The sequence below is a fragment of the Ctenopharyngodon idella genome, chromosome 11 (genome assembly GCF_019924925.1).
Source record: "Ctenopharyngodon idella isolate HZGC_01 chromosome 11, HZGC01, whole genome shotgun sequence".
NCBI lineage: Eukaryota > Metazoa > Chordata > Actinopteri > Cypriniformes > Xenocyprididae > Ctenopharyngodon > Ctenopharyngodon idella.
Window position 1 is genome coordinate 24,276,284 of NC_067230.1, and position 27,216 is coordinate 24,303,499.

Below are 27,216 nucleotides of genomic sequence, written 5' to 3' on the forward strand. Positions count from 1 at the left end.
ATATTTCCTGGCAGTACTGAGACTCGAACCTGCAACCTTCGGGTTACAAGTCTGACTTTATAACCATTAGTGCATCAACTATGTGCGTCCCTACCAGGACTCATTTAACTTACAACAGTGACAATCCGTGGTTCACTGCAAAACTCAGACAACTTTGTCAGGCTAAAGAAGATGCCTACAGGAATGGAGGACAGTCTTGTTTAAACAGGCCAAATAGACACTGACAAAGGAGATCAGAGTGGCTAAGAGGAACTATTCTGAAAAGCTGAGAAACCAGTTTTCAGCCAACGACCCTGCATTAGTGTGGAAAAGTCTGAAAGACATTACTAACTACTAGATACAACCCCCCAGCACTGTTGAATCAACATTTGGCCGTTTATTTGAATGAGTTTTATTATAGGTTTTAAAAACCCTGTCTCGCACCCATTCTGATCTTCTCTCCATACACCCATCAACACCTTCAACAATCCCACTCTTTCGTCCTCCTGCACTTCAGATCTGTAAAGAACATGCGTCAGGTCTTCTGGAAATGGAAGACAAGGAAAGCACCAGGCCCGAACGGTGTTTGACCAGCCTGTCTGTAATCTTGTGCTGTCCAGCAGGCCCCTCTCTTAACACAAATCTTCAACACATCACTGAAGCGGTGCAAAGTTCCTTCCTGCTTTAAATGCTCCATCATCATCCCCATCCCAAAGTAACCCAAAATCACAGGAATGAATGACTTCAGACCTGTTGCCTTAACATCTGTGGTCATGAAGTCATTTGAAACACTGGTGGTGGCCCACCTGAAAGACATTACTGGACCTTTGCTGGACCCCTTGCAGTTTGCTTATCGAGCAAACAGGTCTGATGCAGTCAACATGGGACTGCATTATATTGTACAACATCTGGACAAACTAGGGACTTATGTGAGGATCCTGTTTGTGGACTTCAGCTCGGCCTTCAACTGTCCATCTCATGAACAGTCAATGTTACCGAACAGTAGTAAAGAATCAGAACATTTTCAGTCAATATCTAGGCCAGATTAAAATGTAAAAATGTTTAAATGTACACTATGTAACTTTTGGAGCTCTAGCGATAGTAAACAAAACTGCATGCGCCTTGCAGAACATTTTAGCCGGAGCTACTTCTCTCTGTTTATGTATATGACAAATTCACACATACTCCGTGTGTATGCGGTGCGTTATTTTTACCACTTGATTAACTTAACATATAAACCTATATATGAATTGAATGATACATTGTTAAATTTAGTGCGTTTAAACTTGAATATGTCTATGAAAGTTTGTATAACTGTACTGTGTACAAAGAGAATCACAATGCTGAAAAACCATTTTCAGTAACAACGTCTGGATTTGAAATAAAAATAATGAATAAATGTGTTTGTAGTATACAGCTGCGGATCAGTTGCGCGCTGCAAACATGTCATATGAGAGCACAGTGAGCCCGTGCTGCTTCTGCACCGCATACTTTGACAGTACATACTGCAAATGCACTGCAAATGGAGTATGTGTGAACTTGCCGTTCAAATGATAATGAAGGCGTTTGTTATACCATTTAAGATATATAAGACATTGTATTCGCACTCATGCTCCTAAATACATTTTACAGGTTGCACGCATCTATATTTAGTTGCAAATGCGAGTGAAACGCTCGCTCTGTCGAGCCCCACACAGGTCTAAGATACTGCTCATTGTAGCAAGTTTCTCCAAAGCACTGGTCTCATTTTCTGCTCCCTGAGGTGTCTTTTGCTGATGGAAATCCTCAATGTTGTCTGCTGTGATATACTCACTGTGGGACAATGAGACCGCCCATTTTAAATGGCCTTTGATCAGATAAAGACATTCAGAAGTTTTACATTGGTTTTTTCAGTCTTGTTTTTCCTGCATTTTTGGCTCGGCTTCTTCGCTTCGTGTGGGACTTTTATTTATCACAATCATTTAGGGTGGAAAATACACATTTATTTTGGTTGCAGGGGGAGTTTTTGTCTTCATAGCAGGCTGATATGTGGGAGAGATGGCCTTCTGTGCAGCACTGTTAATCTCACTGAGGAGATACATAGGCAGACATGGAGACTCTTCCACCCTTCAAAAATGTAAAGCACACCTCAGGGGATCTGTGGAAGTCATTCATCTTGTAGACACTGAACAAAGAATTCAGTCTCTGAAATGTTCATCATTATTTGTATACCTGCCAAGTTCATTCTTTAGGCTCGAAGACACCTACCTCTTTAAAGGTAACTGAATATAAGTGTGAAGGCAAGCAGCACTGTTGCTATTACTCATACTTTGGGTTATAGATTTAAACGAAACCCTTATGTATTCATGTCCTGTACAGAAATAAAATGATACTTCAAATCACTTGGATTATTCTAGAGAATTGTACAGTTACTTTTCTAAGCTAGAAAAAATTCACCTGACGAATGATAAAACCAGCAAAAAAAAAGTGTTTTATACAAAAAAAAAAAAAAAAAAAAAAAAAAAAATTACTGCTTGAGGTACTCAAGCAATATCTAAAGACCAGAATATGCTTTTTTGAAGTAGGCTATTGCCCAGAAAACTGCACAGAAGCACACTATCATCATGGCAGCAAGTTTTACACGGGCAGTACCACTCATTTTTTTTATTAGAAAATGTCAAAATTGGTGTTATTTTAGCATTATATTATTAATATATTTATTATATTTGTATTAGTTTTTATTAATAATTATTAATATTTTTTAATTAGCTTTTCTTTTTATTTTCAGTTTCATTTTAATTTTAATAAAAATTAATTTCTTTTTTTAGTTTTAGTACTTCAACTTCAACATTATACAATACAATGATACCTCAAATAATGTTTTTCTGCATACTATTACTTTTCTATGCTATTTTTACCAGGCAGTGAGAAAACAGGCTAAAAAAATCCCATATATATATATATTTTTTTTTTTTTTTGGTCCATTCAATGACAGTGTATAGTAATCCCCGTTGACATTAATTTTATGGGCAAAAACAGTTGAAACATTGTAGAATATCATCTTTTGTGTTTCACAGAAAAAAGAAAATCATACAGGTATGGAACGACATTAGGTTGAGTAAATGACAGAATTTTCAGTCATAGATGAAGTTTCTCTTTTAATCAAAAGCTTTTGCAAGTGCAGTAGTTAAGCATGTCGAAAAGCAGAAAATATTATGGTAAGCAGAAGACACTTACTCTTGTCTTTCTTCTGATTGCTTGGGCTCCCGGGTGGCAGTTTGAGTAAGTGCAGGTTGGCACAAGTTAATCAGTCCGGCTTGGCCTGCAGGTTATCACTCTAATCGTGAATTAAAGAAAGGCTAATGACGCAGTGCTGGTGAGTTCCTGATCCCAGCTTTTTTAATACCATCCCCAGAGATGCTGAAATCTAATTGTGATTTTCTCAGCACAGACGTTTTCCGAACATTTGAACAGATGAAGTGTGCTTGTTTGAGAGGCCGTGCTGAAGATGCCCGATGAGACTCCCTAACTAACCAAAAACAGAGATAAACATTTTGTATTTCAAAAGAAAATGGCACCCTCTCCCTATAGCTTCCAATAAAAGAAAAACAATTAACAAATGAGTTGCAATACCAGTCAAAAGAAAAGTTACTCTGAAAAAGCCACAACATTCCAAAATAACAAGAGCACACACAACCACAAAGTGTGCATACTAATTGCAATTCAGTGGCTGTGTCCGAAATTGCCCCGTATATACTTAAATAGGGCAATATTTGAGAGGACAGCCATTAGTAGTGGTGTCTAAAACCATAGTGCACATTATCAAGTGCACTTATTCAATCCCACAATGCACCGCAATAACAAGTGTACAACCAATGTATGCTCAGCAGCTACAGAATTCCCTTAATGTACTGTGAGAGTCGCGCGCCAAATGAATTCCTGCGTCTCACTAGACATGGCGCCCACAGCTACAGAGTAATATCATACAGGTATAAATTCCTTTTGTATTGATTATTAAATTGTTTAATAAGGTTTATACATGGTTTCCCTGACAGAGTTCGAAATAAATATTTCTATTACTACTGGAGCTGCAGTTTGCTAAGTCTTAAATAATTCTTAAAGGATTAGTTCACTTTCAAATGAAAATTACCCCAAGCTTTACTCACCCTCAAGCCATCCTAGGTGTATATGTCTTTCTTCTTTTTGATTAACACAATCTGAGAAATATTATAATATTTAGCTTCCTCCAGACCACTTTCCGTACTCTACTTACAAAGAAAGTGTAACACTCTCGCAGTTCAAAATGCTTACGCTACTTCCTACGCCTTCCCTATTCAACTTACGGAAAAAGCTTAACTGACGTGACACCAGTTCCGTTTTTTTCGTAATTTGAATATGGAAGGCGTTCTGGTGGAAGTTAGATATTTTACTTCATAACTTGTTAAATATGGATTTTTTTTTTTTTTTTTACACACATGCATCACTTCACTTCAGAAGGCCTTTATTAACCCCCTGGAGCCGTGTGGAATAAGCTTATGATGGATGTGGATGGAGGCACTTTCTTTAGCTTCATACTCGTGACCACTGTTCACTGCCATTAAAAAGCTTGGATGCGTCAAGATATTTATTAATATTTCTCCGATTGTGTTCATCAGAAAGAAGAAAGTCGTATACACCTAGGATGGCTTGAGGGTGAGTAAATCTTGGGGTAATTTTCATTTGAAAGTCAACTAATCCTTTGAACAGCAAGCACAAATTTTGCAAAAGCGGCAGCCCTTCTGGCGCACTCAGTGTTCGAATTCACTTGTTTTTATTCACTCGCTCAAGAGAACTATATTAGTGGACTAATGTTGGGAAAAGTGAATGAGGGTATTGGGGGCGATTTTGGACACAGCCGAAGGACAACACACAAGTTTCCACAGTAGCTTTTGCAACACACAAGTCTGTTGCAGGGGATAAGTGAACCTCCCTGAAGCTGTGTTCTTTCTGCTCTCTTGTAGTGGTTGCTCTGTGCAGCATATTCCTTACGAGCATCAGCTGAGGTTAATTAACTGCAAGGCAAGCAGAGTGAGGGAGAGAGACAGAAAACACATGGCAAAAACATAGCCAAGCAGGGTAAAATACACACCCAAAAACATACATGTGTATTTTACGTCCTCAGGACGCAACACTTAGGTCAAGTTGTTTCTGAGAATTTCTTGCAACATTTGTACATAGAAACACACATGCCAAGTCATTTGTGCTCTTCCATAACCTTATAGTTCAAAAATGGCACCAGGGCTCAAGTCTGAGCAGTTATATTTATATCTGCCCCGCACTGTCTACAGGGGTAAATTAGCGCTTTTTAATAGCCTTTTAACTGAATTACGTGCTGCAGATGGACAACTGGCTAACTCACTTAGCTCCTAGCTCAGAGTTTTTATTTCAGTATAAAGCATAACAATCCATATGGCTACCTGCTTCTAACCAACAATCCCTCTCTCTCGCTTTCTCTCTCTCTTTTACTGCATGCCCTGCTGTCTGCTTGCTGGAACAGAAGCCAAAGGTCAGTTTGCTTTTTGCTTGCTCTCTTTCTTTTCATTGTTGTGGTGCTGTGTTTTTTTTGCTCTGTCTTTTAACACACGACACAGGTCCGATGAGTCATTCATCGACATCTCCTCATTTGCCATTTGAAGTGCACTCATTTCTCACGTCTTACCCACAGGCCAGCCGTGTACTAGCCATTACGGAGGGGGCCTCTGACTAACTTCATTTGCTTGTCTTTAAATGTCAGAGGCTTTTTTCCCCCCAAGCACATCAATTTAAGAGCTCACATCATTGTCATTGTTTACACTCACAACCTTTTTCCGAGGTCAGCGGAGCTCGTGATTGATGCGCGTGCGCACGGATGTCCTTGCTCATTTGTGTGAGCGTGAGAGAGATTAGAGTGGACAGATATTTCACACTTTCAGAGTCCTACTTAAATTTGACTATAGATTCATCTCGCCTTTCACGGCAGATGCGTTCCCACCAGTCATTCGTTCTACAGACCGAACGCAGCTGCATCTGTCCTCGTCTTCTCCTCGTACCTGCGGGTGCCTGTTTTCCCGCTCATTTTTCAGTACTGTGATGAGTGTTTATGACCGGAGCGAACTGGCGGCCACTCTGGTGTTGTGCCAGCTCTCTCCAGCTGTGGGCACACAAGTCATTTAAATGTCAAACTGGCCCCATCGTGACACAATTGCTGTGTCCTTTCTGTCAGCACTGGGTTTACAAAAGTCTGTGTATATGGCACCTTCCTGTCTTTCTGCTAAGTTTCTACTTAGGATTTTGGATATTAAATGGGCAATTTGCACAGCATTTTAGTGAAAGTTGGACACAATGAAGTCAAAATTTGTTCATTAGTAATGCTATTGGTACTTTATATATGTCATGTATCATTCTTTATTAAATCAATATCAATCTTATTGAATGTTGATGTTGGGATATGTACACTACTGTTTAAAAGTTAATAGTTGACAAGTTTTTTTTTTTAGTGTTTTTTAAAAGAAGTCTTTTATGCTCACCAAGGCATTTATTTGATCAACTTCTATTCTATTTTAATATATTTTAAAATATATTTTATCCCTGTGATGGATGGCAAGGCTGAATCAGCAATCATTACTCCAGTCTTCAGTGTCAGAAATCATTCTAATATGCTGATTTGGTGCTCAAGAAACATTTCTTATTATTGTCAATGTTAAAAAATGGTAATATTCCTTAATATATTGCTGAACGCAGTGGTTTTTTTTTTCTTCCCCAGGATTTTTTAGTGAAATGAAAGTTCAAAAGGACTACATTGATTTGTAACATTATACATATCTTTACTGTCACTTTTTTTTTAAAAATTACTATTCACTAATATATAACTTACTGATTCCAAACGTTTGAACTGTAATGTACTATAGTTTTGTCAGACTAGCCTGTTGTCTCATAAACTGGTAAAAATAATTGCATTTTCTGCCAAACTTTATAGCAAGTTGAAAAGTCAGTACTCATTTTAGCTCATCTTGTACATACGATCATTCTGCCATGATTTAACCTGTTAACCTGCACCCACCCTTTCGAAAAAACAAAGGAAAAAAAAAAAAAACAATAAAACAAAAGAAATTGCATATCCAATCTAAAACAGTTCATGAAGTCAAACATAACTGTGGTCTCATTTGAAAGAAGACTCTTGGCAATACGTTGTCCTCCAGTCAGAATTACTATCATAAAGAAAAATAGTTATAAATGCTTAAATGTATTGTAAAAGTGTTTTAGAAATGTATTAGAAATACAGTGCAGTTAATGCCACATGTCTTTTATTATGTTCTTTTTCAAATGTAAGGACCATATCTCAAATTCTAGATTTTATGAAATATTTTTATACGATGGTTTTATTTAGAGGAGACTCTAAAACACTAACCGATGTTTATTCACGTCCTCTAAGCATCCATTCAGTCTATTGTCTTTATTGTCTTGTACTGCAAACTGCCCCATTAATGTTCTGTTTCCCCTTGCACATATTCACACCTCTCCGACCAGAAAATATCTCTAATTATGATTCCTTTGGTTTTATTACTTTATATTTACTAGCACCTTTTCATTCACATCGTTTTAATCCCTCATTTCTTTGATTAAACTTCTCACTTCACATTTTTTGTCATTGTATCAAATGCCTTTATTAAAGGCAGTATAAGGGTTTGCTATTCAGTGCTGATCTGAGAACAGTTTATTGGTTTAAAGGATTGTTCTGGTTTGCAGAAACTGGGTCTAAATCAGAATAAGTGATCAGAATATGAATCAGAATAAGTTTTCCCACTCTGTAAAATCAATACAAAACTTTGAGACGTCTGATAGATGGATATTTTTACATTTTTAAACGGTGTTAAGAAGAGCTGTTTTTGCAGATCAAAGGGTTTCACCATAGAGATTTGGACAGAAAACGGATCAAGCATGCTAATGCAGAGTATTTGAACTGCAAAATTAATTTCCATTTTTGAGGGTTCCAGTATTGTGTGCGCTTCAATACCGCTGAAGGCCTCTTGTACAAGGTCAGATTGAAAACACAGTATTACTCTGGATCAAGGTAGACAAGGCCAGTTATTTCACTGAAAGATTGTGTTTTTAACATTACATGAACTGGCATGAAGACCTTGAAACAAGGCTGCTCACACTGAGGTTGGTCAATAGCATTCTGCCTTTGAAGTAAGGATCTTTCTGCTTTTGTAGTGATTGCTCAACACACTCCATCACATGTTTTGTGTCTTACACATTATATATATTCAATTAAGTCTGCTTGTCTGCTTAAGTTTTAGGGATGGGCAATATACAATGTTATCATTATAGTTTCCGCCACACATTAGATAATGGCTATTCCCATGGTCGTAATTGGGGAAAGGAAAAAAAAGAAGAAAAAAAAAGAAAAGAATTTGCTTTAAGAACATTTAGTATTTTTTAAATATTTATTTTGGCATTGTATTTAATATTATATATTATTATTTAATATACTGTTTATGTATTATAATACTTTTCTAATATATATTGAGTTAATATACAGAGAGCATGAGAGGATGTTGTCTTGTTCTCCTTTATTAAACCTAAATCAAAGAAATGCATTGCTGCTTTTAGTTTTTTGATAATTAGCTTCACGCGCCCTTTCAGACTGGAACTGAGTGGCAGGGTGGCCATGAGAAGACAACAGCATCTGTTTATATTTGTGCCATTCAGACGGTTATTAAAAGCCATTTTTAGAGAGCCCAGCACGAGGCCAAATTGCAGGCACAGTTGGATGAAGACAGACAAATGTTAAAGCTGGCATGGACCAAACACAGACGGCCTGATCAGAGTGCTGCTGTAGAGAAGGGCAGGACCACTAACAGAGAAACATCACTCACTTACATGAGTGTGCAGTTTGTTCTACTTCGTGGAGCAGGTGTCACACCGTGTTTTTGATTAAAAATCAGACAAATACAGATATATAGCAAGATGGCTTATAACAACCAATACTTATTTAGTGAAAGCCCATATTGTTTTTGCTTTTGTGAGGGAATTCAGATTTTATACTGTCATGTTGTGTTGCTTCTCGTCAGACAGAAATATACTTAAATACTGTTCTTTTGCTATTTTGCTAGCACTGGTATTTTTCAGGAATGCAAAGCTTGTTTTTGAGTTTATTTCAAGGGAGAGCAGGCATCACAAAGTTCAGTGCTTAATCACACCTCTCCACTGTGACACCAATTTTGTCCCATCTGAGAAAGAAGGGAGATTGATTTTAAAGGATAAGTGTAGCTTGTTGAGGTTAAGTGTTGATGCTTTTGAAACAGGACGGGGTGGCGTAAATGGAGAAACAAATTGAACACTCATGAAGCCTGCAGACTATAGAGTCACACATCAGAATTTTTTGGAAAATGCTGTGATCTCTTGCTGTCTCTAGGGAGCCTGTTACATATAGTTTTTTTTTAGTAAATAAAAACAGAATGCTCAAAGGCATCCTTTTGTGTGAATAAGAGGAGGAGATGGCAGAGGGGAGAACTGCATGGTGATAGTTTCTGCTTTTGCCAGAGGGCTGAGCCTCAGAGGACCATCAACTGTCACTGCAACTTCTGCACTGCAGAGCTCCACAAACGTAGCCTGGACTTACAGTATCAAGCTGTCACGTAACTCAACTGAACCTGGCTCAAACAACAAGCTTTCAGCTTGATCGAGTGGGTCGCCTGAAAAGGGAGCCCTATGAAAATCAACTCAAAGCTTGTAAAGGTGATTACTCTCTTTAAGCTTTCAGTCCACTATAGGTGATACATCAGTGTGGTTTTTACAACATCTGTCTGTGGCAGTTTGATGTCTTAACATTTCAAGCAGGTACATGAAAGCATTTTGGTGAAAATATTGAGGCTGTGAAAATATGGATGTGTAAGTGTCTGGATGATTTTGATTCAGCACACATTTCTGCAGCTCTTGAAAGAGGCTGTCAGTCATAATTCATCTGGTGAGTTACTACTCATTCAGCTCACTGATTCCAAAGCGTATGGTTTCTGTGCAACTCGGTTCAACAGATATACAATGACGGGAACATGCCTGCTAAAACTCCACAGTTTGAAAGGAACATTCATGCTGACAGATATTCACAGTGGCAAAGTGACCAGAAGTTTTCATTTTCAATGAGAGTTGCCGGTGTGGGGCTGGATTCATGAAAATGTCATTAAAAAAATGTAGAAAGTTATTTCAATACATTTTAAGAATGTATCAAGTACAGTTCTTGGAAAAAAATATTTTTGTAACCATATTAATGTTTTTTAGAACTAATTTACTGCCGTTGACATGGTCTGATTGTATTTTAGCTTACTAATATGGTTGCCAACAAATGTAATACTTATACAACACTGGTAACTGGTAATCTTAATCTAAACAATTAATTGATTCGTCAGTTAACCTATTTTTAAAGTACATTTACTCACCCTACAATGAAAGTTTGTGGGGTCCACAATTTTTTTTTTTTCCATTATCCAAAAGTCATATGGGTTTGGAACAGCGTGAATGATGCCAGAAATTCCATTTTTGGTGAACTAGCACTTTTTTACTAGCATTAATATATATATTTTATATATATATATATATATATATATATATATATATAGATATATATATATATATATATATATATATATATATATATATATATAGATATATATATATATATATACACTTTCTTCATAACTTAAAACTTTATAATCACAGTTTTCTTCTTATTTTCTATGAATCCAGCCCCTGAGGTGACATGAACACAATATTTCTGAAGTTGCCAAATCAAAGCATAACTATATTTGAATGGGTGCACACAGTGAAGAAGGTGAATCCAGAAATGATTATTGATGGGAGAATTGGATGTAAACCAAACTATCTTCACTAATGCTATTCTATTTCAAAGCATTGTTTTTGTTAGTGATCCGTGGCCTGATGCTGTTGGATACTGCCGTTGAAGAGGAGTGCCTACTAGCAACCCACAGCAGAGACTTAGTGACCTCCAGCAATTTTTACCACTATCAGCTTGAAAACCCTTTAACAGTAGATCAGCATGATCACAATATTCAGGACTCAACCGTGAGAGTTCACGGTCGCTTGTAGTTGTGAAATGCTGGTGGAGACCTTGTTATCAATCAGAAAAAGAGAAACCCCCTCACCTGTGCCTCCGGGCTCCAGCATGGACCCTCACAGATAATGACTGCTATGAAATATCTGAGGAGTTGTGCCGATTTCCCGCCTCTCCATGTCACACTTAACCATGACATTTAATTTCACCTGGGGAAGCCAGGTAATGGAATTGTTTATTAGATGGCCGCACCAAGATGGATTTCTGAGAGGGCAGGGGTTTTAAGACACGTTCCCCTTCTCCTGCTCTCCTAGAGGCCTCTAAATTGGTTGCTGTTGAATAGCCTCCCTGCCTTTTATTTCCCTTTGGCTTTGCGGGATGTGGAACTGCATCCCTAATGCAGCATCAGAGAGGCCTCACACCGAACTCCCTGCCTCTTTCGCACCTCTGCCCCCCGACGACCGCACCATTTGCACTCCGTGCGCATACAACTCACCGACTCAAGGTCAACCTCAAAGCATCTCTGAGGAAAAAAAGAATAGGAAGTTTTTGCATTTTTTTTAAAGAATGAAGGGAATACTAAAATGCTGTTTCTTATCTCTGCTTCTTCAAGACAAGACAGACAAGGTTGTCATAGGTTACCCAGATTTTCCAGACATTGATTCACCTTTGATCTCTGCATTGATTGTTGATTTTGAGTATGGGGTGAAGAATAGACTGGCAGGCCATTCTCGCTCACTGATTTTTGGAATAAAGCTCAACATGGAGTCTATAGAAATGAACGGTTATTTAAGTATTTCACCTCTGAAATTCACCCTTGGCTGTCTGTGCATCTCATTACATTCATATTTTGATCAAGGACGCCTGAGAACATTTTTTTTTTTTTTTTTTTTTTTTGCTTCGCCTTTTAGTTAAAATGAAAATTTTTCTGTAAAAATCTTCACCTCTGCCACAGCTCAGCCCGTGGAGAACGTATTTAAATCCCACTAAATGCTTTTCTCTGCTGTAGATTGTCATTACAGAGCTTTAAAACCTCCTGAGTCAAACCATTTACGCCCCCAAACTAACCACAGCAGCAGAAGCCAGCAGAAGAACTGAAGACAACCTCTTTTTGTATCTCTCCCTCCCTCCCTCTCTCTCTTTTTTTTTTTTTTTTTTTTTTTGGTGTGCTGCTTGATTGTGTATGATAGGAAAGAAAGACTGAATAGATTGAAAAGTGTAATTTCACACAACCCAGCTCCTGTGTTCTCACTCCCTGAGTGCTTTGGGTTCGGCGTGGCTGCTTGTGCTCATCGATGTGATCACCACCCTTGATTGTCGAGAGCGGCTCACCTCCCTTGTTTGCCATACACACCTGCACACATCACAGAGTGCGGCGTTTGTACATGTGCTATGATTATAGATAGATGGATTTATATATCCGACATGAGCGCCGTGCCTTTGTTCCAATTTACCACCGATCAGTGCTGTCTCATTGTTAGCAGATGGTAATTTTAATCTAATCAATGTCTGCTTCTCTATTATTTGTTAATTCAGCCAAGTGTTGTGACTGTAATTGCCCCATCATACCTTGTTGGATGAGTTTATCAGGGATCTGATAGCAAAAATTTGAGCAGCGGCATGATTAGAGGGTTTCGTTCTGCCTGGTTGTTGCGTTTACCTTCGGTACAGCCGTGGGATGGCGTATCTTATAATGTTAATTAGATCACCGAAGACTGATGAGCACTTCAGTGGAGGCTGCGCTGCCGTCCCCCACGCCCTCCGATTGACCAGCGCAAGCTTAATGGAGGAGAAACGCACAGCCCATTATTAGAGGCATCCACTCAGTCTCGTTCACGCCACTCTTTCTCTCTGCCTCATCTGCCTTGGCTCTTTTCAAGCACTGCTAATTGTGTATATATGTGTTATTCAGGTCAGGCAACTAGGACGTGATCTCTCATCCAGTCGACACCGGTGTCCTTTAAAGAGAGAAAGGGAATGGAGGCATAATTTTGATTCTCAGCAACTGAAATCATGTTTAGTCCACATTGTATTCATAGACTTGCTGTTTATATACAGCAGCCACAGGTTATAATGAAATGAGCCATGCTTGGAGCAGTTTCACTCATTCCATGATTTGTTTTTTTGTGTCTCTCTTCCTCTATGCTAGTGCAAGAGAATTCAGCCACTGGTGTTGGCCTATACCCGTGAAATCAAGCAAGTGCTTTCATTTCAGCGAGAGTAATCAGGCGGCTAACCGCCATGATATCCCACATGTATAACAAAATGCATTTTCACTGTTTTCCAGATCGCCATGAAATCAAGTACGAGGGTCTGCCAATCACTATGTATATGTGCTGTTCTTGCAGTGTATGAATATATTACAACAAACACATTCATCATATATAATAAAATAAAGTAAAATATATAATATAATATAATATAGCATAATATAATATTTCTAATAATCCCATAAGTTAATGCACATCAAGCAATAGCGCACCAAAACATGCAGTTAATGAGCAGCAAACTGGTTCTGGATATATTTTTATATTATATTATTAAAATATTCTAGCGTTGTATAATTTATGCCATCTGATAATTTTTGTTACCAATTTTAAGGTATTTTAAAACAATACATGTGGCTTATAGTTAAAAAAAAAATATATACAGTACTTAAGGTTCTTTTTAAACTATTATCACATCCAGTTTTACCTTCTGTCACCAAACATTTGTTTGCAAACCATAATTTCATCTTTCCACCTTTTCGCTGAACAAACAATGGTTGACACCATGATGACTCATCACTTTTGTTTTACTGTTTTTTCATGTCCGGTCTCATTAAAAATCACTGTAGGAGCTACAAGTACACAGCGAACGTAAGCATTTGAGATGTCTAAATATAAGCTCAGATTCAGTATGTGCTATTGTTAAATGCCACCAATATAAGATTTTAAAAAGGATTAGAAGACTAGCAAATTACAGAAGAATGTCTGTTTGTATCATAACTATGTTTGCTATGAGTTGATAGAAGTAAAATTGAATGGTTTTATAAGGGGTAGGTGCAAATTGGTTTAGGCTTTTAACCTAACAGTTAAAAGTCTGTAGGTACATTCTAGAGGTGAACTATGAACCAAAGGGTTTCTTAGATCTTCTATCACTAATGTACTCCTCAACAGTCCTCGTAATCAGGTTTTTCTGTGGGGGCTAGGAGTGTTGGAAATGTACTGTACTTTTTTGATATAGGATTTTTAATTTGTTTTTTTTTGTTTTTTGCTCTTTATGAACTGGCATAGAATGTGATAGTCAAGTTGTGAAATTAGAGACTACCCCCAAAATCCGTTCACATGCGGTCACTGGAGAAACATTTGCGGTGTATGTTACTACTAGGTGTAAATAATAATGTAATTACAGTCAATGTTAATGTGTACACCAGGCCAAAGATTGAAATGGCTTTTTCTCAGTATCTTTTGAACATTCTGGTGGATTTTGTTGCATCTCTGTTGTGTTCACTTCCACAAGACTGATCAAATTTGTGTTTCTGTTCCTTGAACGATTGAAAAGTTGTGTGCCCAGGCAGCACTGCCCCTCCAATCCTCAGCTTAATAATGCGGTTTGAAGTATTTGTTATTTCGTGTTTTATCACAGCAGGGTGTGAAACTCAGAGTAGTTGTAAGACAGTGTGGTCCCTCACATTGCTTCCTTATTAATCAGCCTGTCAGACGCTAACGCCCCGGTCGATGCAGTGACGGCCCAGAGTGGCCAGGGATTAAAACACTTCCACACACTCTCTCAGCACTCTGTCAACATGTGCCAGAACGTTCCACAAGACCACCGCTGCTTCAGGGGCCGTCACACTGATGACTAATGGGTAATGAAGTCCTTAAGAACCCCTGGAGTGAGCGCTGCTGTCATAACTCTCTCCTGAGTGATTGGACTACAACCCTTCAAGCATTTTATCTCTGCCTTTGAAGAATGGTTTGTTTCAAAGTCACTCATGCAGACACAGCTGGACATCTGAGGCTTTGACCTGATGTTGGCCGTTTGCTTGGTGATCATTTTAATCAACCGCAATCAAAAAACAACTTAAATTTTAAATATTTATTTTTATTTCAGCATTTCCCAAACCAATATATGGTATGAATCTACAGGTTGAATCTACTTTTTATTTTATTTTATTTTATTTTATTTTAGTGAATAAAAAAAAAAGTCTCTCTTTCTTGCGTGTGACCCCAGTTCTCTCAGACAGCGCACGATCAGTTCTCCTCACGCCTGAATGGTCAAATGCACACATAGTTGTCAAAATGTCCATCGTGTGGAGAATCTCGCGTAAATACAGTCTGTTATGGCTTAAGTGGACGTAAACATTGGGATGAAAACAGGATATGTGTCAGTATCCATGGATTCAGTCTTAAAGGGACCGTAGCCTATATTTGTCATTAATGTTAATAAAACAACAAAATATGTTAAATAAATGTATACATGGTAAATAAACCTACTGTATCTGAAAAACAAGTTTATTTAATTTTTATCTCTATAGTATTTGTAATTTGTTTGTAAATTTCTTTTTATATAACAGCAATTATATATTTTGGTTAATTATGCCCTTTGAAGGTTATTGGACACTGTGAAATTTGTTCTTTAAGTTTGTGACAAGCACATAAAAATTATTACTTTTTTCATTAGAGTAATAATAAAGAAGCTGTCCTACATTCATTAGTCTCACTGTGTTGTGCTTGGAAAACTGCAACATCACCCAAAAAAAAAAAAAAAGAAAAAAAAGAGAGAGCGAGAGAGAGAGAAATTAATAAATGCATCGGTATCGGTGAGAACTAGAAAAAAAAAGTATCGGTTATCGTACTTGGTCCTTAAAAAAATGGTATAGGTGCATCCCATATATATATAATATATATATATATATATTAAGACACTTAAGATTGGAGTAATGGCTGATTAAAATTCAGCTTTGCATCACAGAAATAAATGACATTTTTAAAGTATATAAAAATATAAAACCCATTATTTTAAATTGTAATAATATTTCACAATATTACGTTTTTTGATCAAATAAATGCAGGCTTGATGAGCATAAGAGACTTCTTTCAAAAACATCAAAAATAGTAATATTTCCAAATTTTTCACCAGTACTGTATATAATCATTCTTTACATTTTATTTTTACAGTTAAGTATATCATTGCTTAATATAATAATATTAAAATAATAATTTCACATGAGACCAGTGATGACTAATTCAAGTTGTTACATTTGACTTGAAATTAGCTGATAATGTTACCGTTTTTTTGTCCTTTTAAAGCAATGTTAAAATTGAATCCAGAATACTGCAGACAGCACTGGTTTGTCCAATAAGTTAGTTTTTCTGAGTATGTCTGCTCTCTCATTCTCTCAGTCTATATTTTTCAACTCTCCAGCCCTCGAGAACCATCTCGCTGCAGCTTTCAAGAGTGATCACAGCTAAAGACCTCTCAGTGTTTCTGTGTCTCTTAGAAGCATCCTATACACCTTGGTCACCAGGAAAAGTGCAGGCAAATGACTACCTCTGGCCTTAGTCCATCAGCTGTTATGCAATCAGCAGTGACCAATTAGGAGAGCTGCTCTCAGGTAGCATAATAACAGGCCAGAATCCAGTTGAAAGAGACAGGAAAGAATCCTAAATATATGACCAGAGAGACAGAGACAGAGAGACAATACGTAAGTTTGAAAGGCAGGCGTTTTTAGAAGTGTACTTCGCCTCACTCTCACATTAGATGTGACACTATAATTAGCTTTGTTTCTTTGAGACAATGCTGCCTTGTAGCCAGAAATAACAATTAGGAAACAGCTATTTGTACAGAGAGATGCCACAAGAAGAAAAGGACTTAAATCTGACAAAACAGCTCATTAAACAGGGTGACGTTTACAAGTGTGTGAGCTTTTCACGTTATAATAGGGTATTGCAGAAAGAATATGTCCTTTAGTATGATCTCAGCAGTGTGCGTGCTTGTAAGAGAGCGATATCACAGTGATTCAGCCCATTTTCTTAAGCCATACTCACTCACTTTTATTTGTTGTTATATATGAAACTTAAAATGGACTTGCTTTATCAACACTCTCACATGCATTCACTGTGTGTGTGGAAATTAGCAGGCAGAATTACCTCTAAAGCCTTTAATCTACTTTGGCTTTTTTGTGTCGGATCCCAGGGTGATAGCAGCAGGATGCTCCATTCTCACTGTCCACTCCACTCATAGACAGAATAAACCCACACACATACAGTACCGATCCTAGAGGAGCCACCCTTTCAGCTATGCCTATTTTATCATATTTTAAATTAGAATACAGTTATTTTATGTTATGATGATAATAATATCTCACAGTTTTACTTTATTTTTGTTCAAATAAAAGCAGCTTAGGATCCCAAACATTAAAAAAAAAAAAAAAAAAAATCATAGCTTCCCTAAACTTTTCAATTGTAGTGTATATGTCTTTCTTTTCCTGTTTATTTCTTTAAACTTTTAACCTCATTTTTGTCACATTAAATGTTCAAGCTCATTCCTCACTTCTGGATAATGGTACTTTTCAGTCAAGCAATAATTCACTGCGGTTCTATTGTTTCTTCATTTTTTTTTTTTTTGTTGGTTCTATTGGGCTTTTAATCACGAGTTTCCATCAAATCCTCTTAATTGACAGTCACATCAGAGACTGAGTGAGGTTTAAATGAAGACTATTTGCTTTAGTAATCAGAGAAATGAACTAGTGATGAGATCAATGAATGATCATTCCAGCTGAAAGCGTTTGAGGTCAGGTAAAGGGGAGATCACAAGATCATTTGACAAATATTGTAATTTATCTTTAGGTTTATTTTTTTGTAAGTTTGTTGTAATTTAGTGTGAATTTGTGTATGATCTAATTTGTTGATAATTAATTACATGACTTTTTATTGCACAGGTGGGGACTGTTTCGTCAGACGCGTGACGTGTTTATGTTCCCCTTTGTGTGAGCGTTTGTGCGCACAAAGCAAATGATAGAGTAGAGGTCAAAGAGGTTAGCAGGAGTCTTACCCAGCTGTTGATTAGTCAGAGAGGATCATGGGTAATGGAGCTTAGATTGATGTTGATGTTGAGTGATAAATGATGAGCATGTGTGTTCTTTTGTGTGTGTGGAGGCAAACAGTGAGATTAGGCAGTGAATGATCTACTTCTGATCACATACACCATAATGAAGCTCTTTCTCCTGTGCTCAGCCTTTCTCTCTCTTAGAATGTGAAGCTCAGCATCACCGTTCCTAATTTTTTTTTTTTTTTTGCTCTTTTCCTTATTTTCTTTCCTTTATATCCTTTTCTGTTCCCCTCTCTCTCTTTCTCTGTTTGCTGCAGTCTCGTAATAAAAGCAGCACAATTTATTTACAATTTGCCGTGTGAGGCTCTTACATCAGCAGCGTAATGTAGCGGCTCGTTTAAAATACATTTGCAGCCGCGACTTTATTTTGCAAAGATGATTTTTCATCCACGCTTCATCCTTTTCCTTTTTGCAATGAGGAATTGATAATAGACCTGTTTTCCCTCTCATCCACTTATCTTGCACCATGATGGAGAGAATGAAATAAAGGGGGAAAAACAGGTTGAAATGTTTTTTTTCCTCGCTCTCTTTGTGTGTGTTTTTTGCATGTAGAAAATGTGCATTAACGCTGGGGATAGAATTTTAGTCCTTTGAGCGATCACAGGGCTCTTGCAGGTGAGACATGCTTTTAATGGATCCTACCACAGCTGAAACTTTTACTCCAAAACCATCTCCAACTTATTCTTGAGAAGGTAAAGAAAAACAAATGTTTTTATTTTATTTTATTTTTTATTTTTTTTTTTTTTTTTTTTTACTTTAGTTTTGCTTAATATCGTATTTAATTGTATTTATTATAGCATTAAATAGTTTGAGAGCAAACAATAATTGGATGACCTTCTGCCGTAATACCTCGGACTTGCTGTTGTATAAGTAAGAGGGATAAAAGATTAAAAAACCATGAAAATTTGACACAGACAAACCTTTCTGAATTTGGCATTGCATGTGCAAGTGATGATTTTTGAATTCGTTTGACTCAATGTTTTTCTGTAGATTGACGTTTAGTTTTCACAGTTTTCAGTATTTGATGGATTTTCTCACTATTTGTCCTTTCTGTCTACCTTCCGTCTGGAATCTCAAGTCTCTCCACATTCAGACGACAAACTGCCTGTTTCTCAACTAAACTTTAAACTTGCCAAACAAGAACAGAGAGTCTGCCTGGGTGGACAGAGCAAGCAAATGAAAAGAGAGATGACAGAACAGTGTGAGGAGAAACAGAAACCCATGGATGACAGTTGGAGATGGGCGGATAGACCATGAGATACAGCACAAAGAAACTGAGCGAGATGGAGATGGATAAAAGGAGGAGGAGAGTGTTTAATTAGTGTTGGGTTTTCTGTAACATTACAGGCCTTTTCTGTTGCCAGGTCCTTTGATGACTATCTCCCTGCGGCCCCGTCTTATTACCCGTACAAATCTCTACAAATACTGCAGCATTATTGGAAACACACACAATTGGGCCTGCCAGCTCCGGCACCAAATCACCAATCATAAATATGCACTTTATCATGATAATCATTGCATGTCTCCTCATTTCATTTCCACAGATGGTTTAATCTCTTTTTAATGTGGGCTTTAGTGAGGATTCTTGAAAATGCCAGAGAGACCCGTGCTGAGCATTCATGCGATTCACGGAGCCAGCAACTGTTACCAAAGTTTCTCATTTGTTATTTAAAAGTGCATGCTTGTTTTGTTGTTTGCAGATACTTTCGTCTAAAGTAACTGCCATATCAGAGCTTGGCACACTAGCTTAACACACATGCACCCATGCCAACTTTTATTGTTCTTTTTCTGTGCGTGTCTGTATACGTTTGTTGGTCTGATTACTAATGCTTATGTTCGTATGCTGACTGTGGAAAAAGACAAAGATTGATGTTGGTGAAATGAACGCTTTAGCTCGGCATCACAGTATTGACGCTGCGGTAACATTGCAGTAATGTTGTGGTATGGTTAAGCAGCTCTTGATCACATGAGCTAGAATACTGCAGGCTGTCTCATGGGCCTGACAGCCCATCCTTCATTCTCTTTCAATCCCTGTTTATTTTATCTCCCATTCTCTTTAACACAACTCTGAGACATACAGAGAGAGAGAGCGAGAGAGGGAGGGAGGGAGATTTGTGGGGTGGGGAAGATGATAAAATTGCATTTTTCTAGATCATTATACTCATTCTCCTTCTCTTTTGTGAGAAAGCAGATTGTTATGCTATATTTATTTAGAAGGTTATTTTGTTCCTGATTTGGTGAGGGGAAAGAGGGAAGGAAGTTTGTCTAGGAGGTCAATTTCCCCAACCCAGCTGCACCAAACCCTCGTAGAGCTGCTTATACTGAACAACTGCCTGTGTTGTGGAAAAGTACAAAATAGCGCATATTTCATCAGTCGGAACTAAATCATGATTTAATATACAAATGATTTAATCGAATTAAATCATTTGTATATTAGTATATTACATTTTTACATTTTACATTTACATTCATGCATTTGGCAGGCACTTTTGTCCAAAGCGACTTACATTGTATTATGGGTATACATTTTATCAGTATATGCATTCCCTAGGAATAGAACCCATGACCTTGCTGTTGCTAGCACCATGCTCTGCATGAATGAAGAAAAATATATAAGAGAAAATACAAGAAAATACACAAAGTCATCACGTTGGACATGAAAGGTAAAGTATTGCATTGCATCGTGGGATAGCACAGGTTTATCTCAGAAATAATTTTTAAATTACATTATTTATTTATTTTTTTAATAGTAAATTTTTATATATATATATATATATATATATATATATAAAAATGTTTTATATTTTGTATATTTATTTATTTATTTTAAGTCTTTAGAAGTTTTAGTAGTATGATCATATTAGTCAAAATGTTAACTACTGTGAATTCCACTTCTTTCATCACACTTGACATGGAAGGTCAAGTTTAACACATTGCATAATGGACTAGCACAGTATACTTTTGTAGTACACTGCACATCTTGTCAAGTTTAGTAGCTCATCCAGGTATTCTGTGTGTACAGAAGCATTGTAGTTTGCACAGTATACAGACTCTATACTCCAAAAATAGTGTAGTATGCTGTTTAGCTCACAGTCTATAGTTGTATGTGAGATACTTTGGTATTGACCTATTCATCTGCATCACTGCCTATCCTTCATTAGATGTATAGTCATTGTGACATTTGGAGACACCATGTTAGACCATTTCATGTCAGTTGCCCTTTCATTAGCGATCTAAATGTTAATTGATGGGGTTAATGACTTCTCACTACAAGTGTGTGGCAGGAATCACAGAATTGGCTTGTGGGCTCTGCAACATTGCCGTTTTTGCTCCAACTCTGCTCACCAGGCAAACCAAGTGCTCTTTTAAAGAGCTTTTAGTGACTTTTGCTTGGCCTTTAATGTGCCCTTTTAATATGGTGACAGTGTAGTACATAGCATGTGAAAAATTACCTGTCTGAAAGACCTTTAAACCACTGTTCTTTGTCTACATCAAGATGAATTTGTCTGATTAATATTAATCAGCTGCACTTGTAAGTGAGTCAATATATGGTTTAGTTTAGTGTAGTTGAATCTATAGGTTTATGGGCACATGATGGTGTTCAAAAATTGTAATAGAGTGCTGCAGGAATGAGTCTTAACCCAGAAGTGTGTTAGCTTTTTTGCACTTCTGGTTTTGTGTCCCAAAGTCAATGAGTTTTTTGAATGGGTTTTTGGTTACGTGCGTGAAATAAGTTTTTTTTTGGTTAACACAAGCTCAATATACAGTATTTTCACATTTTATTCTATGACATAAAATAACAAAAAAACAAACAAACAAAAAAAAGTGGCTAAATGGGACTAAAGAGATCGTTGGAGACATTAAACGCCATTGCACCAAATATTGCACTAAACACGCTTGCAAACTATTCTAATTCAAACTTTCCAACTTGTAGATTTTAAATAAAGATTAAATAGAGTTGTCGTAAGCTTAATGGTGATGAAATTGAAGTCATGCGACCGTTTATAGCCTACCTTTCGCTTTATACTTATGGTGATTTGTGTTTAGGCTTCAAAATTCATAAAATTTGTTCATTTGTGAATTTATGAAATTTGTTCATACGTGATGAATAAAACGTATAAGAATCAATAACTTGTTGGTCTCGCAGCTTATTTTCTGCAATAATTCAAAAGCCAATTGAAAAATCCTATTTTATTTTTTGTAGAAAGAATCAAGGTGATGCCAACTTCTGGGTTGACCAAAAAATACGTTGTCCCAGACGCACTATATTCTGTCATCATTTACTCACCTTCATTTTGTTCCAACCCCTGACTTTATTTATTCTGTGGACTACAAGCATACACTGAGCACCATAAAAGTAGTCCATACACACTGTAGTGCAAGACTTTTGAGCTCTGAAATCTCATTTGCACTGCCCAATATTCAAACTTGGTGCTTTATATTTCAGTTAAGAGACATGAGATAGCACTTTGATGGGCATCAGTATGGGCTAGCTCTAATAAGATTTTAAACCTGTTTTGGAGGACAAGATTTATCAGTAAATGATGCCTTTTTGCTAACTTCCTCCAACAAAGCTATTATTTTTGGATGAACCACTCCTTAAATTCTTTACAACATCCTTTCCCATTCAAACACAATCCGCAGACACTTTAAAGAGGCCACAGTATCATAAATTTATTAGCCATATACTCAAGCAGTTAAAGTCTCAGTGAAGGCCGTTACACACACTTTGGTTTTGTGTGCCTCTGAGAGATGGCACAATGAATCATGCTTCATCTGACTTGTATATGTGTTTAGTGTGCATGTGCTTGTGTGTGTGTGTGTGTGTGTGTGTGTGTGTAATGAATGGGTGTAGTTTTGATGGCACGGCTGTTAGTCATGATGAGCAGATCAATACTGCATATCTTTATCCCACACACACTTGCTTTCTATTCTTTCTGTAGAAGAGGGGTGATATAGATGGGATGCTAGATGGAGGGGCGGTGAGAGGGCCAAGTTTTCGGATCGATATTCCAGCTGTGCACGGACTGTTTTTGAGTTCATTTTCGCTGAGCCCTATATCTGCACATCACAGGTCTCAAATGATCGAAACAAAGCATGTTGTCATGCATTTCATGTGTTACATCTTTCAGCGTTTTGAGTTGATCTTTGAGATCCTCATGTGATATACAGGATAAATCAACCAATTTGTTCCAATTACATCAAGAACATGAATCTTTAATGATCTTCCATCTTGCCAACTGATTACAATTAGTTCTTTAGTGTTCACATTCTCAAGTTTTAGCCATTTCACATTTCACCAAATCAAATTTATCGGCTCCAGAGCTTTAGCATAATTAACAATTAATTGTGGAATATAATGAGAAATCATGTCTCTACTTCCTCTTGGTCTTCAGGCTCATTTTTCTGTTTCTGTCTAATTTTCTGTTGTTTTTCTGGCTCTCACTGTCTTTTTCTGTTGGCTGCTGTCTCTGATTCTACTATTTGATTTTTTTTGTTCTGTTTTCTACCTTTTCCATTCACTCTCTGCTCACTAAAGTGTCTGAGGAGAGTGAACCTGCGGAAGAGCCACCCAAGTACAGTAAGTGTGTGTGTGTGTGAGCCTGTAGGGGAGTGAGGTTTTTCTGCATGTGGCCCCTCCCTCACAACACAAGTCACCCCCCCATGGTGACCCCACCCATTGGATGAATAGGAGAATATAGGAGAATTCTTTCATAAACATTAAACAATCCTACTGACCCCAAACTTTCTGAACATTCTGGAATTGCCTTTTCTACTAAAACATGTAACGTTGCCTTAAGTTGACCAAAAGGTGTCACTTTTGTCCTTGCATTGCACTGTATGTAGGCAATTTACTAGGTTGGGCCATAGTTAATGCCTGTATAACCTGTAGAAGTGCTGTGCTGTGGTATGCTGTGTAGTCACTTTGACTTTCTGTTGAAATCACAGTCATCTCTGTGGGTGAGTGTATAAGGCAGACTCATGCCGGTTTAGCTATATGCATCTGGGTTAGCTGTTTGTGTGAATATGGCTCTTTTCCTGTAGATTAACCCTGCTCCTGTGTTTTTCGAGCCGGTATCCAGACAGCCGTGTTAATTAGTGCACAAGACAATTATGCACTTCTCTCCGGAGACCTGCGTTTACTACTCTTAATCTGGTGTCTTAAATAATTAAACTTGTATTGAAACCCCCTGCTTTCCATCTGCTCCTCTCCTCGTCTCTTTTCTCTCTTTTTTTCCCCTCCGTCTCTCTTCTGATATCTGAAGAGGTAGCTGTTTAATCTGTTAGTCACTGACCTCTGCATCGCCTCTTTTGTTTTATTGGTTTTAAAAGCCACACGAAAGTAAAAGACTATATCAGAATTATTTTATTCCCTTTCTGAAATCTCCATGCATGGTAAGCTAAATATGTACAGTTGAAACTGTGTGTGTGCACAGGACAGCGAGAGTGTGACCTCATTTACCACAGTCATCACAGCTGTGTGGCTCTAATCTCATTCTTCACAGCCGTCTTGCCAAAGACCAATTCCTTTACTCACTCAGCATGACCATTACACACTCATTGGCTGTGCCTCAAAATCTAATGAACTACATAGACAATATTTTGGACATTGTAGTAATGTTCAATTGAATCTACCTGCCTAGACAGCTTTTTGTTGAAATCTAAGATACCTACCTAGACAGTGTTTTGGGGCATCATAGACATGTTCAGATTGAAGCAATTGAAGCAATTTCCCAGTTGCATTCGCGCCGCCAGTAGGAACTCTAAAATGCCACAAGCCGGCCAACAGCAAAGTCATTTAAGCGCTGCATTCAACGACGTCAACAACTCTGTAGACTAAAAGGCTGTGAAGTGCCTGGACTTCGCCGTCGGTCCATCTACCCCTGTTTACAGTGTTTGTGGAGTTAGTTCGTGGAGAAAGTATATGTAAACTGTGTGTTTACACAGCTTTTTAAAAATGGTGGGTACTGGTGTTTCATATGGCATGTGTTCAGCAAATCAACGTACACTTATGTCACTGGTAGTTCCTGTTGTGCTGGATTAGACCCTACTCTGAAGTAGGAGCTAATTTAGTCTCCCCAAAAGGGGAGATTTTTATAAATAAAATCGTTCCCGGTTCCTGTGGTGCGAACACGCCAAAAAGCGCACTTCTGCCAATAGTTATAGGAACTATGAAAATGTTTTTTCCTGTGCAAAAGCCCTTATAGACCTTCTTACATTGAAGAAACATATCTAGACAATGTTTTTGGGCATCATGTACATGTTTAAATCAAAGCTACCTACCTACACAGCATGTGTTGAGCATTATGGCCATTCGAAACTGCTGCGTTTTCCATTCGGCACAAATGACATCACTCTCCTTTTCTCTTGTCAACAATCAAACATGTTTACGCAGTGCCATCCTGCTCATCATCTGACCCCAAGAGGTCAACATATCACAGAACCCCACAGGTCCTCATTAAATGCATCTTTCTGGAGGCTTTGCTCTTTAATTATTCAGTGTTTTCTGTTCAGTTGTGTTTAAGATGAAATGCTAGTTTCTTTCCCACATGTGATTGACAGTAATGATGAAAAATTAAGTGCAGGCTAATGTGTTCCCACTGCTGTAGCCCATTAGTCTGCTTCAAGCTCTGTGTCAGTTCTGTGAGTCTGTGTTGTTCACACTGGGGTTTTTGACGTGGTTTTCTGCATGCATGTTGGGTGTGGTAATAAAGTGTGATGATGATGATTTTCAGCTCGACGAGAAGAGGAGGATCTGGAGGAGAAGAAATCCATCAAAAAGAGAGTCAAAGAACTAAAAGTGCTGGATCCAAAGATAGCGCAGAACCTCTGTGAGTACTTTACAGTAATCTTTTTCCACATTATTTTATTTTTTTATTAAACATTACCTAATGTAAACAAACTTGAACTTATTTCTCAAAAGTGCAGTAATAGGACACACACACAACCCATCTGACATTAACCAACAATGACAAAATAGTGAAGATGAGCCATAAAAAAATATTGTAATGTTTCAAACTGCTACTCCCCCCCCCCCCCCCTAAAAAAACATAATTAAAGTTATTTCCCTCCTGCTCTTTCTATGAAGAAAGGTGTGGGAGTCAAAACATGTTTTCAGGTGTCCTTTTTTTCCCTTGTATCCTTCCTACTCTTTTTCTCTCAGAACCTTGGGGTACACAATAACACCTGTCTTGTGCTGTTGTATACAACGTCTTGTGTGTCTCTCTCTTCCTCTTTTGCACATACTTCTCCTTGCACCTGTTTTTCATTTTTTTAGACATTTTTTTTTTTCTCTTCCCCCTTCTTCCTTTTGTCTTTCTGTCTTTCATTTGCATGTATTCACACTGATTCATTTGTCCGAGTGTCTGAAAGAGACATGAAATGTTTCTGTCCCAGCTGAGCACCCTGGCAGTCAGATCACTGTCCCTCACCCATTTTAGCTCTTCTATCATTCACTTACTCATTTTCTCACCTTTCCTTTATTGCCGTTCTTCTGAAATCTGATTTTAGCTCAGTACTTGTGAGTATTTGTGACAGATGCAGGCAGAGGTAAAAACCCTACTGCATTGATATATGAATGTTATCTTGATACTGCTGAAGTTCTCGTCTGGCCTTCATCTCGTCTAGTTGAAGTGCATTTCAAATGCAGAGGACTTCAAGCTCGTTCTTTCTTTTTATCAGATATTATCAGCATGCAGTAGACACACACAAACATTTTAAACAGAGTGTGTGTGGCCTGTTGATGAATTACTGCAGGGAGCTTTTGATGAAAACTCTCTTTCCCTCTCCCTCAGCCATTTTCCTAGGGTCGTTCCGTATGCCCTACGAGGAGATCAGGAAAATGATTTTAGAGGTGGACGAGGATCAGCTGACTGAGCCCATGATCCAGGTAACATCACCTCTTATCACCATTCATGACCTTTAAAGTATACCCATGTTCAGAGAGGACAGCCACAAACATGAGGAATTCAGGGTACATTTTTCAACAGCCATTTTGCTTTTGTCCAGAGCTGTGTTATAGGGTACTTATATAATTTGTTTACATGATGGAATTTACATGTATTAATTTAGCA

At 37.7% G+C, this 27,216-nt stretch overlaps 1 protein-coding gene across 4 annotated transcripts in view; it reads left to right on the forward strand.

Annotated features, from left to right (window-relative positions):
* The window catches only part of diaph3 (diaphanous-related formin 3), a 283,916-nt gene that overhangs the window by 137,761 nt on the left and 118,939 nt on the right, over nucleotides 1–27,216 (forward strand). For all 4 annotated transcript variants that reach the window (XM_051912519.1, XM_051912521.1, XM_051912520.1 and 1 more), the window contains 2 exons: nucleotides 25,879–25,974; nucleotides 26,938–27,032. In XM_051912519.1, coding sequence (XP_051768479.1) covers nucleotides 25,879–25,974; nucleotides 26,938–27,032 — 191 coding nt within the window. The remainder of the gene's footprint in view (nucleotides 1–25,878; nucleotides 25,975–26,937; nucleotides 27,033–27,216) is intronic.